The sequence below is a fragment of the Pollicipes pollicipes genome, unplaced genomic scaffold, assembly GCF_011947565.3.
Source record: "Pollicipes pollicipes isolate AB1234 unplaced genomic scaffold, Ppol_2.1 Scaffold_4295;HRSCAF=5057_pilon_pilon_pilon, whole genome shotgun sequence".
Lineage (NCBI taxonomy): Eukaryota > Metazoa > Arthropoda > Thecostraca > Pollicipedomorpha > Pollicipedidae > Pollicipes > Pollicipes pollicipes.
In genome coordinates this window covers 33,440,677-33,452,704 of record NW_023596461.1, presented here as the reverse complement: position 1 = coordinate 33,452,704, position 12,028 = coordinate 33,440,677, and the positions used below count along the sequence as shown (strand labels likewise).

The following is a 12,028-nucleotide window of genomic DNA, read 5'->3' as shown; positions in this document are numbered from 1 at the left end:
ACACAACTCTTTCCATTCCGCTCGGGTGTGGGCCTTCCAGGAAGCGGTGAGACCTGCTCAGATCGGGATCTTTCGGTCGAGCCAGGGCGGAAGGGCCTGGATCTGGTCGTTTCAAAACGAGAGAACTCAGAGGCTTGACATGATCTGTTTGCTGTTAAGTCAAAGAGAAGAGCCCGTCCGGCCGCCCTGCACTTTCTTATCGGTTTTAGACAGCCATTTCTAAGGTACAGAAGCATGCGAGACATCTTTGAGTCAAGACATTTTGAAATACCGTAGTCTTAGTCTAGTCTAGTCTTAAGATAGTACTTAAGACACTCTTTAAACTATGCACCGTTATTATGAAGAACGCACACAAGTTCCTTGCCCACAGCTGAGCCTACCCTCAACATTAGGCTGTCTTGAACGAAGCAAATCAGCCGAATAAAATCCAGTGCGCCCAGGAACATCATGTCCTGTCACGCATTCATGCGACAGCATTACACCATGACGAAGTGTTTGCGCACTGAACCCGGCCGCAGCAGCCGTGCACTGGCCAGGTCAAGGTCACTGGAGCATCGGCATCGGCGGCGGCTCGGCCGGGCCAGATGACAGCCGCGCCCCTCCGGCGACCGAGTTTCACCCGCTTTATCTGCGCACCGACTGTCGATCAAGGGGCCATCCTGGCCAGCGGTGATGTCACATCCGGGATAGAGGTCACCACCACGACCTCCTCCGTGTCGACCGATCGTTTCCAGGGCGGGCCGCGTCCCACGCGCCGGGGACATATTAATGAGCCTGATTAGAGAGGGGAAGACGTGCCGGCCGGCGCGCGGCGTATGAGCAACGTCGCGCGCAGAACGGGGCGTCCGTGCCCACCTTGCTGCTGGAGGCTGTATTGAAGCCCCTCGGGCGGCTTGAGGATCCTCAGCTTGAGCGCGTAGTTGACCATGCACGGCAGCGTGCTGCGGAAGAGCTTGGTACGCTCCGCCGGCGCCAGCTGACTGATGTACAGCTGCAGCCCGTCAAACCGACTCGGGTCCGCCGGGTCGTCGCTGGGGTCAAGGCCGACGCTGAAAGGAGCAACGCAGGCAAATTAGCCAGTCACGATGCAGCGGTTAGTTACAGCGGAACATCACGTCTTCGAACCGCGGCGCGCCGAGTTAGTCGGCCACAGAGTCCATAGGACACAAACGGTTCGAGCATGGCAGGCGTGCAGAGGCGTGTTTCGGTGCGCGCGTCACGGTGAGCATCCACTTACAAATTCAGAAATTATGTTGCACTGTCAAAAATATAACCGTCAGTTTTATCCCGACATTTTCCCATTACCCTCGGATGCATTCAGGGTGTCATCTCGCCTGCACCTTAATGTCTTATCATTCGTCATTCGCCATAGATCGGGAAGGCCGCCGCTCTGACCACTTCCGGCCGCTCCGTGCCGACGCCAGCTGCCCACGACCTCACCGCCGCCGCCACTGCGCAGTGAACCCAACGGTCCTGCTTTCAGCGTCGGCGCTTCTAACGGCGGGTCATGAGACATTACAAGCCGAGGTCAACGCCATTTCGAATGACCAATTAACCCGTCAAGCTCCCTGTGCACCTGTTACAGTAGTCTCATTTGACCTGCAACTGGAACGCGCCGCCGCGGGCGTGCAAGCGGCTTGCTTCAGTTGCCTTTGACGTCCACTGAGCGTGAGCGTTCCAGCGCCAACGTTCACAGGCGTATCCGAGGACAACGTCACGGGTGGCGACCGATGATTGGCGCACATCTCCCGCGCTTCCTAACTGGTTCCCGTTCACGGCAACATACTTGAAGTGTTAATCGGACGGTGATGACTTATCGCCCCTCCACAAATTGTCGCGGCACACACCCTGGCCTATGTTCATTACAAACGAATTCACGCCAAGGACCAATATATAGTTCATTATCGGCGGGCACGGGCCACCGAGGTATGGCTTATCAACCAGCTTCAAGAAGGCACCGGCACGTTATGACATGCTCATATAAAGCAGCCACCATTCCTTGGAATAACGAGACACCATATACGGGACCATATACCATATGTAGGTGATACAGCAAAGATGGTAAAAGTCCCTAGGCCTTGAGTAATAGTACATTTGAGACATTTCAGATCGTGGAGCTGATGCTATCACGACTTTGCTCCAATTAGGGAGCAAGCTTTGCGTAACTGCCACCGCACGAATGATTCGTACTGACACTTCGACGCTTTCGCTCAGGCCGCTGATACAGCTGGAGGGTCCCGTAATACAAAACATCTTGCGGCGGCCGGGAGAGGATAAGATCTTCACAGGCATAGGAGGCACTTGTGCTAAAACGTCCCAAAGCCACAAATAAATTTGGCGTATCTTGAAATCGAGACACGACTTGCACCACGTCTGGCGGCTGAACGGCCATGGAGCGCCAAGGACGACTCTAAAATGCTGCCGTGTTGACGTGGCTGCGGATGGCCAGCTGACTTGTCTCGTTTTCGGCGCGGGTTCAGTGGGGCACGGGGTGACGCGTCGTCTGACGCTGTAGCTTCTCATCTCTGAATGCGGCCTCGAGCAGCACATATTGCGCCTACGTGTTGATCTACTGCTGTTCGCATCTTGAAGCACATTCACGAGAAGTAGTCGTCTGATGCTTTGTGCCGATTAAAGCTCTTCCATCATTGGGCTCATTGGCTGATAAAGATAAGCTACCTCACATGAAATAAGACAATATGTGTCGTAAAACAACATTATATGTAAAACAAGAATATGGGCACGGCAATACCATCAAGGTAATTGTTATATTGCATCGTATGCTGGGATAAAAGCGGGTTGCTTGGATGCCTCACCGGTCATCTCACAAAGTCATTCGCACGGCATTGAATAAATCGGTAGCGACAAATGCAGTGTCCGCAATCCGGGTAAAGTCTACGGTAGAGCACGTGCCGCCGATCCTGGACGTTTAGATTCACTCCTCCCGGACACACGTACCACATCTCACAGTGACGACCTCTAGATCAGGCCGTCAGCTGCATGGCAAGCCCGGACAGACACCCGCATGAGGGCATATTGTGTCATGTCGCCACCGTCGACTGCATGGCAAGCCCGGACAGACACACGAATGAGGGCATATTGTGTCATGTCGCCACCGTCGGCTGCATGGCAAGCCCGGACAGACACACGCATGAGGGCATATTGTGTCATGTCGCCACCGTCAGCTGCATGGCAAGCCCGGACAGACACACGCATGAGGGCATATTGTGTCATGTCGCCACCGTCAGCTCCATGGCAGGCCCGGACAGACACCCGCACGAGGGGATATTGTGTCATGTCGTTGCGGGCGTATGGGCAGGAGTGGTGAAGTAATGCGCGGTGTACCACCTTGGTATACCACGAGTGATGCTGCGCGGTGTCCGAATGAGGTGGTGCCCTTATGCTTTTGACTGACAATGCTACGCACGGGCATCAGTGTGATGCACTGGGCTAAACGCTCGCCAACCATCGTATGCGAAAAGTCATGGTTTTAGGCTTTGATGCAGGCCTAATGTTTCGTCATGTTTCTCGACAACGAGCAGGAATGATGTCGACGCCGAACAAGCTGAACAAAATGAATGCCAATAATCATACAACCCGCCAAAAGTAAGTAAAGGACGCTAAATAGCCATAGGGTTATAACAACAAACCCCACAACGCCACCCTGCCCAATCGTTTTTCGCGATATACTGTCCAAATGGTATCATTCTCGACTACATGCACCATCGAGACCATAGTTGGTATCTCCAAACCAACCGTGTAACCGCTCCAGGTCTATGAAATTCAACGCTTGTCCCATGCTGGTGCACGACAGGAAACAAATCCCAGACGCGGCTGCGCCACGCCCCTCTCGGCCGCTCCGACAGCCACTGGCGACTGACGGGCGACCTCTCGACCGCTCCGGCAGCCACTGGCGACTGCCGGGCGGCCTCTCGACCGCTCCGACAGCCACTGGCGACTGCCGGGCGACCTCTAGACCGCTCCGACAGCCACTGGCGACTGACGTGCGACCTCTCGACCGCTCCGGCGCCCACTGGCGACTGCCGGGCGTCCTCTCGACCATTCCGGCGCCCACTGGCGACTGCCGGGCGACCTCTCGGCCGCTCCGGCAGCCACTGGCGACCGCCGGGCGACCTCTCGGCCATTCCGGCGCCCACTGGCGACCGCCGGGCGACCTCTCGGCCATTCCGGCGTCCACTGGCGACTGCCGGGCGACCTCACGGCCGCCCTGGCATCCACTGGCGACCGCGGACGCCAGCACGCATGTTCGGCTTCAGAACGGCGCTGGCGAGGCGCCACAGTTGATGTTCTGTCCAGACTAGGCCCACCAAAAACTGGCTCGAGGAGCGCACCGACAATGTCTCCGTCGATAATGAGTCAAAATGCGCATTAATTACTGAGGAGCGTGAGGCGGTGCCGCACGCGAGCCCGGGTCAGAAAAACCGGCCGTGCCGCCCCCGTCGTGCACAGACAAGGACTGTTTTTACTGCAATTATATGTCGACTCGGCAGCGTTAGTTCCACAAACGCCGCGGCTGAAAGAGGCGGGTGCCGCGTGGTGCTGTGACTGGTGGCCGCCGGCGGGGTTAGGGCGGGGAGGGGAGGGGACCTCTAGGGACTGGGGAGAGGGAGTGACCACGGCTGTCGTGCCCTCCTCAACTTTCAACTGTAAAAGCCCCGCACGTACCTTGCCCGCCCGCGGCGCTACTATTCTGGTGGTTGAATCCGCAAGTCATAGCCGTGTCATTTTGGCTGATGCAACCCGGATTTCAAAAACGCACATCCACTACGTCCGACATTAAAGTGGTGCGGCTCCACCAGGACTCCACCTCTTCCGTGAGGTACACAGCGGCGGTGGAACTGGAGTGTTTGCAGCCGGGGAGCGGGCGGCGGCGACCAGAGAACGCCTGCTCGAGAGGCCACTTTAAGACCGACCCAAACCAATCGGCGTTTAACGTTGAGCCCCACGACTGGGAGCGGCGGCGTGACGCAGTGGACCGACGGGTCACGGGGTGGACAGCCCGCGCGAGCCTCGCTCCATATTTCATAGTCGTTGCATTGTTTCCATGTTCGTTTCAAAGTTCCGCTCTGCAGGGTGGTGGCGACGTATGCTCACTGCACCTGTGTCGTTAAACGCTTGAAAGTGGATAGGGACCATGGCCTTCGGCTTTGGGTAACAGTACGCATGGACATGCTGGGCATCGGTATGGGTAACGTTTGATGGTTCTGACCATTCTGTGGGACGGTGGCCACGCGTATTCACTGTACAGTGCTGCTCAGGAACCGAACGATGTCGCAAGACCGTCACGCCGAGAGTACTGTCGCGTCGAAAACGTCGAAATCATCCCTGAAGAGAGCTGCTGACTTAGTGGCTGGAGGCTCTTAATCTCTTGTTCACCGAGGCAATTCAATGATAACAAAGTTGCCAGGCACCCATGAGCGTAGATCACGCTCACCGTCAACACATGCCGATGTTGGTTATGAAAACACTCAAAAGAGCTGTTGTGCAGCGAGCAGCCGACAGGCATTATCGTGACCGGAGGAGACTGTCATGCGGTCATGCCCTGGATGTTGAGAACAGGTCGGGAAGACCAGTGCAACAGCTGAGTGAGAACATCGCGGTAAGCGGAGCAGAACAACCTCCTTTGAACTGTCCGCCCAATGGCACGTTTGTTTGGACAGCGATGCAAACACATGCTCGTTCGCTGCGTGTGGAACGTCGGTTACGGATACATCATCCGTAGCATTGGATGGTGTACATACCAGTGGAGGAGGCGACTGGGCTGCGAATTCCTGGTCGGTGTCATGGACATCATGAAACATAAAGGCATTCTTCACGGTATGTTCGCACCCTTTTAACCCCGTGAAGAGGTACAGCCAGCATTTGGTTAGCGGCGGGAGGGAAACGGAGCTCAATGAGAAAGCATCACGAGGATTTTTCTTCATCAGGAGAAAATCTAGGGTGAAAAATTACAAAAATGCGAGCCTAAGGAGGGTGGGTTGGTGAGTGGTGGGGGTGGGAGTGGGGGGTCCAGCCCTCATTGTTGCACTTGTGGCCGTAAAACATGAATCTTTTTAATTATGTTAGTGATGCTTATGTCTGCTCGCCACTCTTGATGCCCTCCCACGCCCTCTGCTATCCTGCTATCCACGAGAGTGGAGACGCTGGCGCCGGCCGGAAAAACAGCGTCGAGTCAGACCTTGAAAAACTTTATCGGTTAGCTGTAACTGAAATCGATACAGAGCTTGATTTGAAGACTCGGACCAAACCATTTGGGCAAGAATAGTGTGCCCACACCGACCCCTTTATTATTAGAACGGTGTGTGTTTTGGTGAACGTTAACAACGGCACCGTACAGCACTTGATAGAAGGCGGTAGCTTTGCGGAATTATTAGGGGGAGTGATACATTGGGCTGAGGGATAACTCCATTTCGCACAGGACCGACAGGCTCATGTTAAAGCTGATGCATATTAGGGAGCCTGAGCCCTACCCATGTATGCAAAGTTCCCCATGCCCTGGAAACTTTCCATATCACGTCAACACTTACTCCATCAACATTTCTTGATTTGGCACATTTTACCTATCTTGACTAAATGACCTGATTCAGGATACAAAATACGAGATATGACCCAGCTAAGTTTTAAGTTGCAGAATTCTTGCAGCATCGAGTTTAAAAAAACAGCGCAGAACGGTGCTTAAAATGCACATTCTACAACGGACAAACGCCAACAGCTGTAACGTCTGTCCCTCCGTTCGCTTTAACATGTGTTTGACTGGGTGTTAACACAACGCACACCCAACATACCATGTGTAAACTGGCTCTATTTCATGAGAGACAGAGACGAGCTGACACATAACCGACGACTCAAACAACTCCACTTAAAGCGGCGGAACATGTCACCGGCCGTGTGTCCAATCAACCTGGTTGACACCCACCAAGAGCCTCACTAGCTTTGTTCTGTAAATACAGCGGCGAGCAGACACATGCAGCACCCTCTATTGAACCGAGCAGGCCTGGAGTTTATTATTGAAGTCGGTGTTCAGAAATACCGTGACCCACAGCGAGCGCTCCTTTGGGACTCCTGGCATTTGCCCGTTTGGGCCAGAACTATGAAGTTCATGCATGTCGTTCGAAAGTTGTCCGGAAACAGGGCATGAATTGCTTCAGGTTAGCAGCCGTGCTGCCGGCCAGTTCAGCCCAGAACAAGATAATGCCGCGTAGTAACTCAACTAATGGGCAGCAATTACACCGATCTTATATGACACCAGCTCCTGAGCAGAATCTGTGTAAAAAGAAAATCGATGCGAACCATCATTCGTTTAGGTACAGGTTATCGCTGCTATCTGCCCGCGCGCGTCGGATTATAGAGCTGACAGATTAGTTGACAAAGATTCGCTGTACGTCGGCCCGATATTTCGCGACGAGAATAATACGTACACTTCGAAGAATCGGGGCTTGGGCCTCCATGAGCTGTTTTTTTTTTACCGCGCATGTCTATCCATACATGCTTTACAGACAACGTTCAAACAGTTAACGTCGGTTGTGCTTGCGTAAACTACCAATACATGCATTGACATGGGATCACTGCTTAAGGAACATGCGTTGGCAGGGACTGGCGCACTGCTTCAAAGTACCTGTATTAGCAGAGACAGGAGCGCTGCTTTAAGGTACATGCGATGGCAGGGAATGACGCATTGTTTTTAGGCATTAAAATATTATCCCCAAGCTAGAACCGCGAGCCTTTTTGACGGCCAGAATCTCTTTCTCGTCCCCAAAAACGCCAATGAGACACACGCATGAACAAGCTTAGCCCTTACTTGCACAGGTTGTGCAGCTTGTGCATGACATCGATCAGCTGTTCGGCGTTGTGGGCGTCCTTGGCCCGGGCCAGGTGCCGCTGTACAGTGGCCCACGTCGGGAGGTCACAGGGGAGCAGCACCAGCGCCATCTCTGAAGCGGAGGCGCAAGGCTCGAGAGTGTGACGCAGAGCACAGCCCTCCGCAGCAGTCCGAGGGGGCACAAAGGCCGACGTGACGACGGTGCCGAACACATACCGGATCCCGGAGGTGAAACTACGAACGCCTGAACGATCGCCCGTGCTCGATGAAAACGCAGATGAGCACGGCTTGATGACTCGTGCATTGAACTGAAAACGTGGGCACATTCGGGGAACTCTAGCGCAGTTCTGACAACACGTCCATGAAGCAAAACAAACCGCAGCCCATCACCGGGCGGCGGCAGCGCCGCACCGCCCGGCGGTCCGCCACCCACCTCATCAGAGACGGTCCCAGGGCGTCGACTCCCAGCGCGCGGCTCGCTCACAACGCGCACATTCCACCGGGGCTACACCCGCACCACCACACCGACCCGCTGCGGGCGTCACCCCTCGCGTCGACCCCGACGCGGCTCCGTCGGCGCACTGGGCCGGCCGTGCTAGCGCTCACCAAAGGTCAGTGGCGGCGGCCGGCGGCGCGGCGCGCCGTCCCCGTCACGTGACACCGCGCCGCCAGCGTCGGGCGGCCGTCGACCGCGGCGTGGCGCCTCCTCCCCCTCTTCGCCGGCACCGACGGGTATTTATAGCCCGCGGCGGCGACGGCGCGCCGGCTGGAGCCGACGCCGCGCGGGGACGCGGCGCGACGCGACGCGGCTCCGCGAGCGCGGCGCGTGCGCGGCGCGCGCGCGATTTCCGTCCCCTCACGACGCTTGTCGCCGCTCTCAGCTCTTCAAACAGCGGAAGTCCAAGGCCGGGCCCGCGTCGGAGCCGCAGTCCGAGCCCGGGTCAGAGACAGGCGAAGAGCGCGTTGACCTGTTGGAGCAAGAGAGGACGCGCCTCTCCAGTGCCTCAGCACCGCACGGCGCCCCAACCCAGGCGCCGAGTGCGCGGCCGGCGGCAAGTGCGATCGATGCCCGTCCCCAGCTGTCCGCCGCTCGTTCCGCCCGTAATCCGGCGGTTCCGCACCGATTAATCATCGGGGGGACGGGCGACCGACTCGCCCCAGTCGACGGCGACGCGGCGCCAACGCAGATAATCGACGCTGCTCGCGCGCTGGGAATGATTTCCGTCGCCTTGGGAACGGGAGATGCTGCGCCAGACAGATCGACGCGGCACGGAGTTGGATGGCCGCTGTCAATGCTGAATCGTAAATCGGGTTTTCCTGCGTCGTGTGTACTTCACCGTCCTTCAATCAACTAGTTTCGTCAGAGGCTTTGGTGGGATGGTGACAAGCGCCAATTGTAAGCTCCAAGGGGTCATTCGGCAGAGCTCTCAAAAGTGGAGGAGGGGGGGGGGGGGGGAGGGGCGGAGTGAGGATGGGAGTGCAAGGCCAATTGATTTCGCTCGAGCAAATTTTATTTACACGTGGGTGGATGCGTTTCACAGTATTGCGCAGCAGCACCACAAATGTTAGAATCGTACAAGTCACTGATTACGCACTGCAGTGAAACCTGCCCAGGAAATGAATTGCTGGGAGGCTGGAAAGGGCCTCAAGGTTGTCGAGCACAGAGAGCAGCAGTCCTTCGGTCCTGAGATCCATGCGTGCACGCTTTGCCATGATAACTCATGATAATTTTGATGTACATTTGTGATACGCTGTTAACATGTCGTATCCCGCGAGTGTAGTTGCATTGATAACGAACCTATCCACGTGGGTGATTCAGCAAGGTAAGGTCAGGGCCGTCGCGCCGCGGTGCATGCTGTCGATCCACGCATCGATCCGCCGGCCCACACAGGTGGGCTGGCCCTCTCCCCGCTGCAGCATACTGCTCATTTCGCTCGGGTGCGTTTCGCGCTTCTGTGAGGCAGGGATAGATTCCGCTCAAAATGCGATTTTGGTGTATTGGAGGCAGTCGCCACGCTAGAGGCGGCCTCAGGACGTTCGCAGAGGCAACTGCAGTACGGTCAGGCACGACGCAAAATGCGACGCATTAAGTGCCGCGAGGAGAGGCAGGCCGCCGCACTGTTTCGAGTTCGTCGTCGGGGTAACGGGCGACTGTGCTTGAGTGACGGCTCGGTGGAGTTGTGAAGCCATCTGCCAGGTGTGGCTTTGAATACATGTGTTGCACGCCTGCAGCCATGTACCCCATCTCGTCGCGCGGCGTGACGCACACACCTCCTGGCTTTTTATCGATGTCTTGGAAGATCTATGTAAGTCGACACCAAAACCTGCAATTGCTGGCAGCAGTGGCGTAGCTAGGATTTCGTTCAGGGGGGGGGGGGGCACATCGAGCCCTTTAAATGTAGGAGCCCCTCTTCGTCGGCACGTGAGACATTTTGGATTTAGGATTACGAGTGCATTTCTAGGCGCGGGATCCTATATCGATGAATCGAAGCCTTTCTTTGGATTTAAAAGTCCTAGGGGCATTGTTAACTATCAAAACGCGCTGCAGTCTTCAGCCCCGGGAGGCCCCACCACCGCCAGGAAAGAACGCAAGGCCGCCAAAGCTCCCCCTTGGCTACGCTGCTGAGTGGAGGCCATGGCTGCACGTTACAGTTGGACACACTTCCTCCCATCTCCTCACGTATTCCAATTCGCAGCATCACGGTCGGAGAGTGAGCCACTTAGAAGTGGCGGTAAAGCATCAACAACACAAGAGCCACAGGACAGGCATCGAGCCAGCGAATGACAGCGCTCCGCGGTGCCAGGAAGTGCCGCTCGACCGGCGCGACCTCCGCATGACTTGGAACGCAATGGGACCGCAGAATTGAAAGAAGACCCGGCTTGGCTTTCGCGGTCAAAAGCCAGTGTGTTAAATCCCACCAACTGCCGGCCGTAAGCCGTCAATGGATGTCGCTAATTGCACGCCGGTGGTTTTTCGTTGCAGGCCCGCTAATTCATGCGGCTCGGTGAGAGCGATAAACGCACCGCAGCAGCGGCTGGTGAGCTTCCGGACCGAAACGTATCCGCCGTTGTGGCCCAGGGCTGGCACGGCGTGGCTTGGACCTGACCCCACACAGCGGCGTGGGAGGGCCGTGCCATGTCACACAGCCTCGCCAGTGTCATGCACGCTTTACATTCGCTCTTCACTCCTGAGGGGAGGTGGATTAGCTTATGGTAACAGCGTAACAGCTAACAACGTAACAGCGGTAGCGGGGCACGGCCACTTTTGATGTCGTTTTGGAGCGTTGAATTTACTGCAGACAAGGTGTGGCTGAACTCTTAAGTGCTGCATCTGTGACCGGTCGCATCCCAACGCCGACGAGACGGTGGGCGCCGCATGGCCACTAGGATACGACCGGTCACTCCTGCGACTCGTTCCCTCGTGCGAAGGAGTCCAGCGGGTTCAGGCCATTTCTCACTGACGTCATAAAACCGCGCTGCCGCCATCAGTTGCAATTGTCGCGAGGGCGCGAATGACTTCCAGCAAGAGCAGAGCCACTTTAGCTGGACGGCTCTGCCACCGCTGAGTGGCGGCCCATCAGAGCGGCTGCAGTCGCGACAAAGCTGCCGACGGCGGAGTGGGCGCCCGCTGCTGACGCAGGGGTCCCAACACCGACGGCTGTGCCACTTGTGACGTCAGTACCAGTGCCGTCACGTGTGACGTCACCGCAGGCTTCTGCTGATGGCGGGCGCGACGTCGGCACAGAAACGTTCGACTGCGCGCCGATGTGAGGCTGCCGCAGGTATGCACGGAACGGAAAATGAGATCTCGCCTCAACGCGGGGACGACCGATCAACACCGTGACGTCACCGTGACGTTCGCGTCATCATCAGCTGGCGACGGCGGGCGATGTCTGTGTGGGGGTGCGCGCACCGCCAGTTACCGTCGTTGCCGTTATTGGCCAAATGTCCGGCGACGCTTACGTCATTACGATCATCATACGCTATTACGTCGTGCCGCTGTGTTTCGGCGCGGTGGGCTATTGCCTCTTTCGCAGAGGTGGGTCTGGTTCAGGCGCACGCTCAGCCTCCATCCAACACGTGGTGACCCATACACGCGTCGTGCTCCCGGTACGCGCACGCGTCTAATCGGCACGCCCGACAGGCGCCACCTGTGGACAAAGGCGGGTCGGGGCGGGGGCAGGTCCG

The 12,028-nt window shown here is 56.7% G+C and overlaps 1 protein-coding gene across 1 annotated transcript; it reads right to left on the bottom strand.

The window, feature by feature from the left end:
* Positions 1 to 778: 778 nt before the first annotated feature.
* Positions 779 to 8,405, bottom strand: LOC119097453 (uncharacterized). The gene is made up of 3 exons (XM_037220485.1): positions 8,274 to 8,405; positions 7,820 to 7,952; positions 779 to 1,049 (listed from the first exon to the last, which is right to left on the bottom strand). The coding sequence occupies exons 2-3, from the start codon at positions 7,948 to 7,950 to the stop codon at positions 779 to 781; spliced, it is 402 nt and encodes a 133-aa protein (XP_037076380.1). The 5' UTR covers positions 7,951 to 7,952; positions 8,274 to 8,405.
* Between the last annotated feature and the right edge of the window lie 3,623 nt (positions 8,406 to 12,028).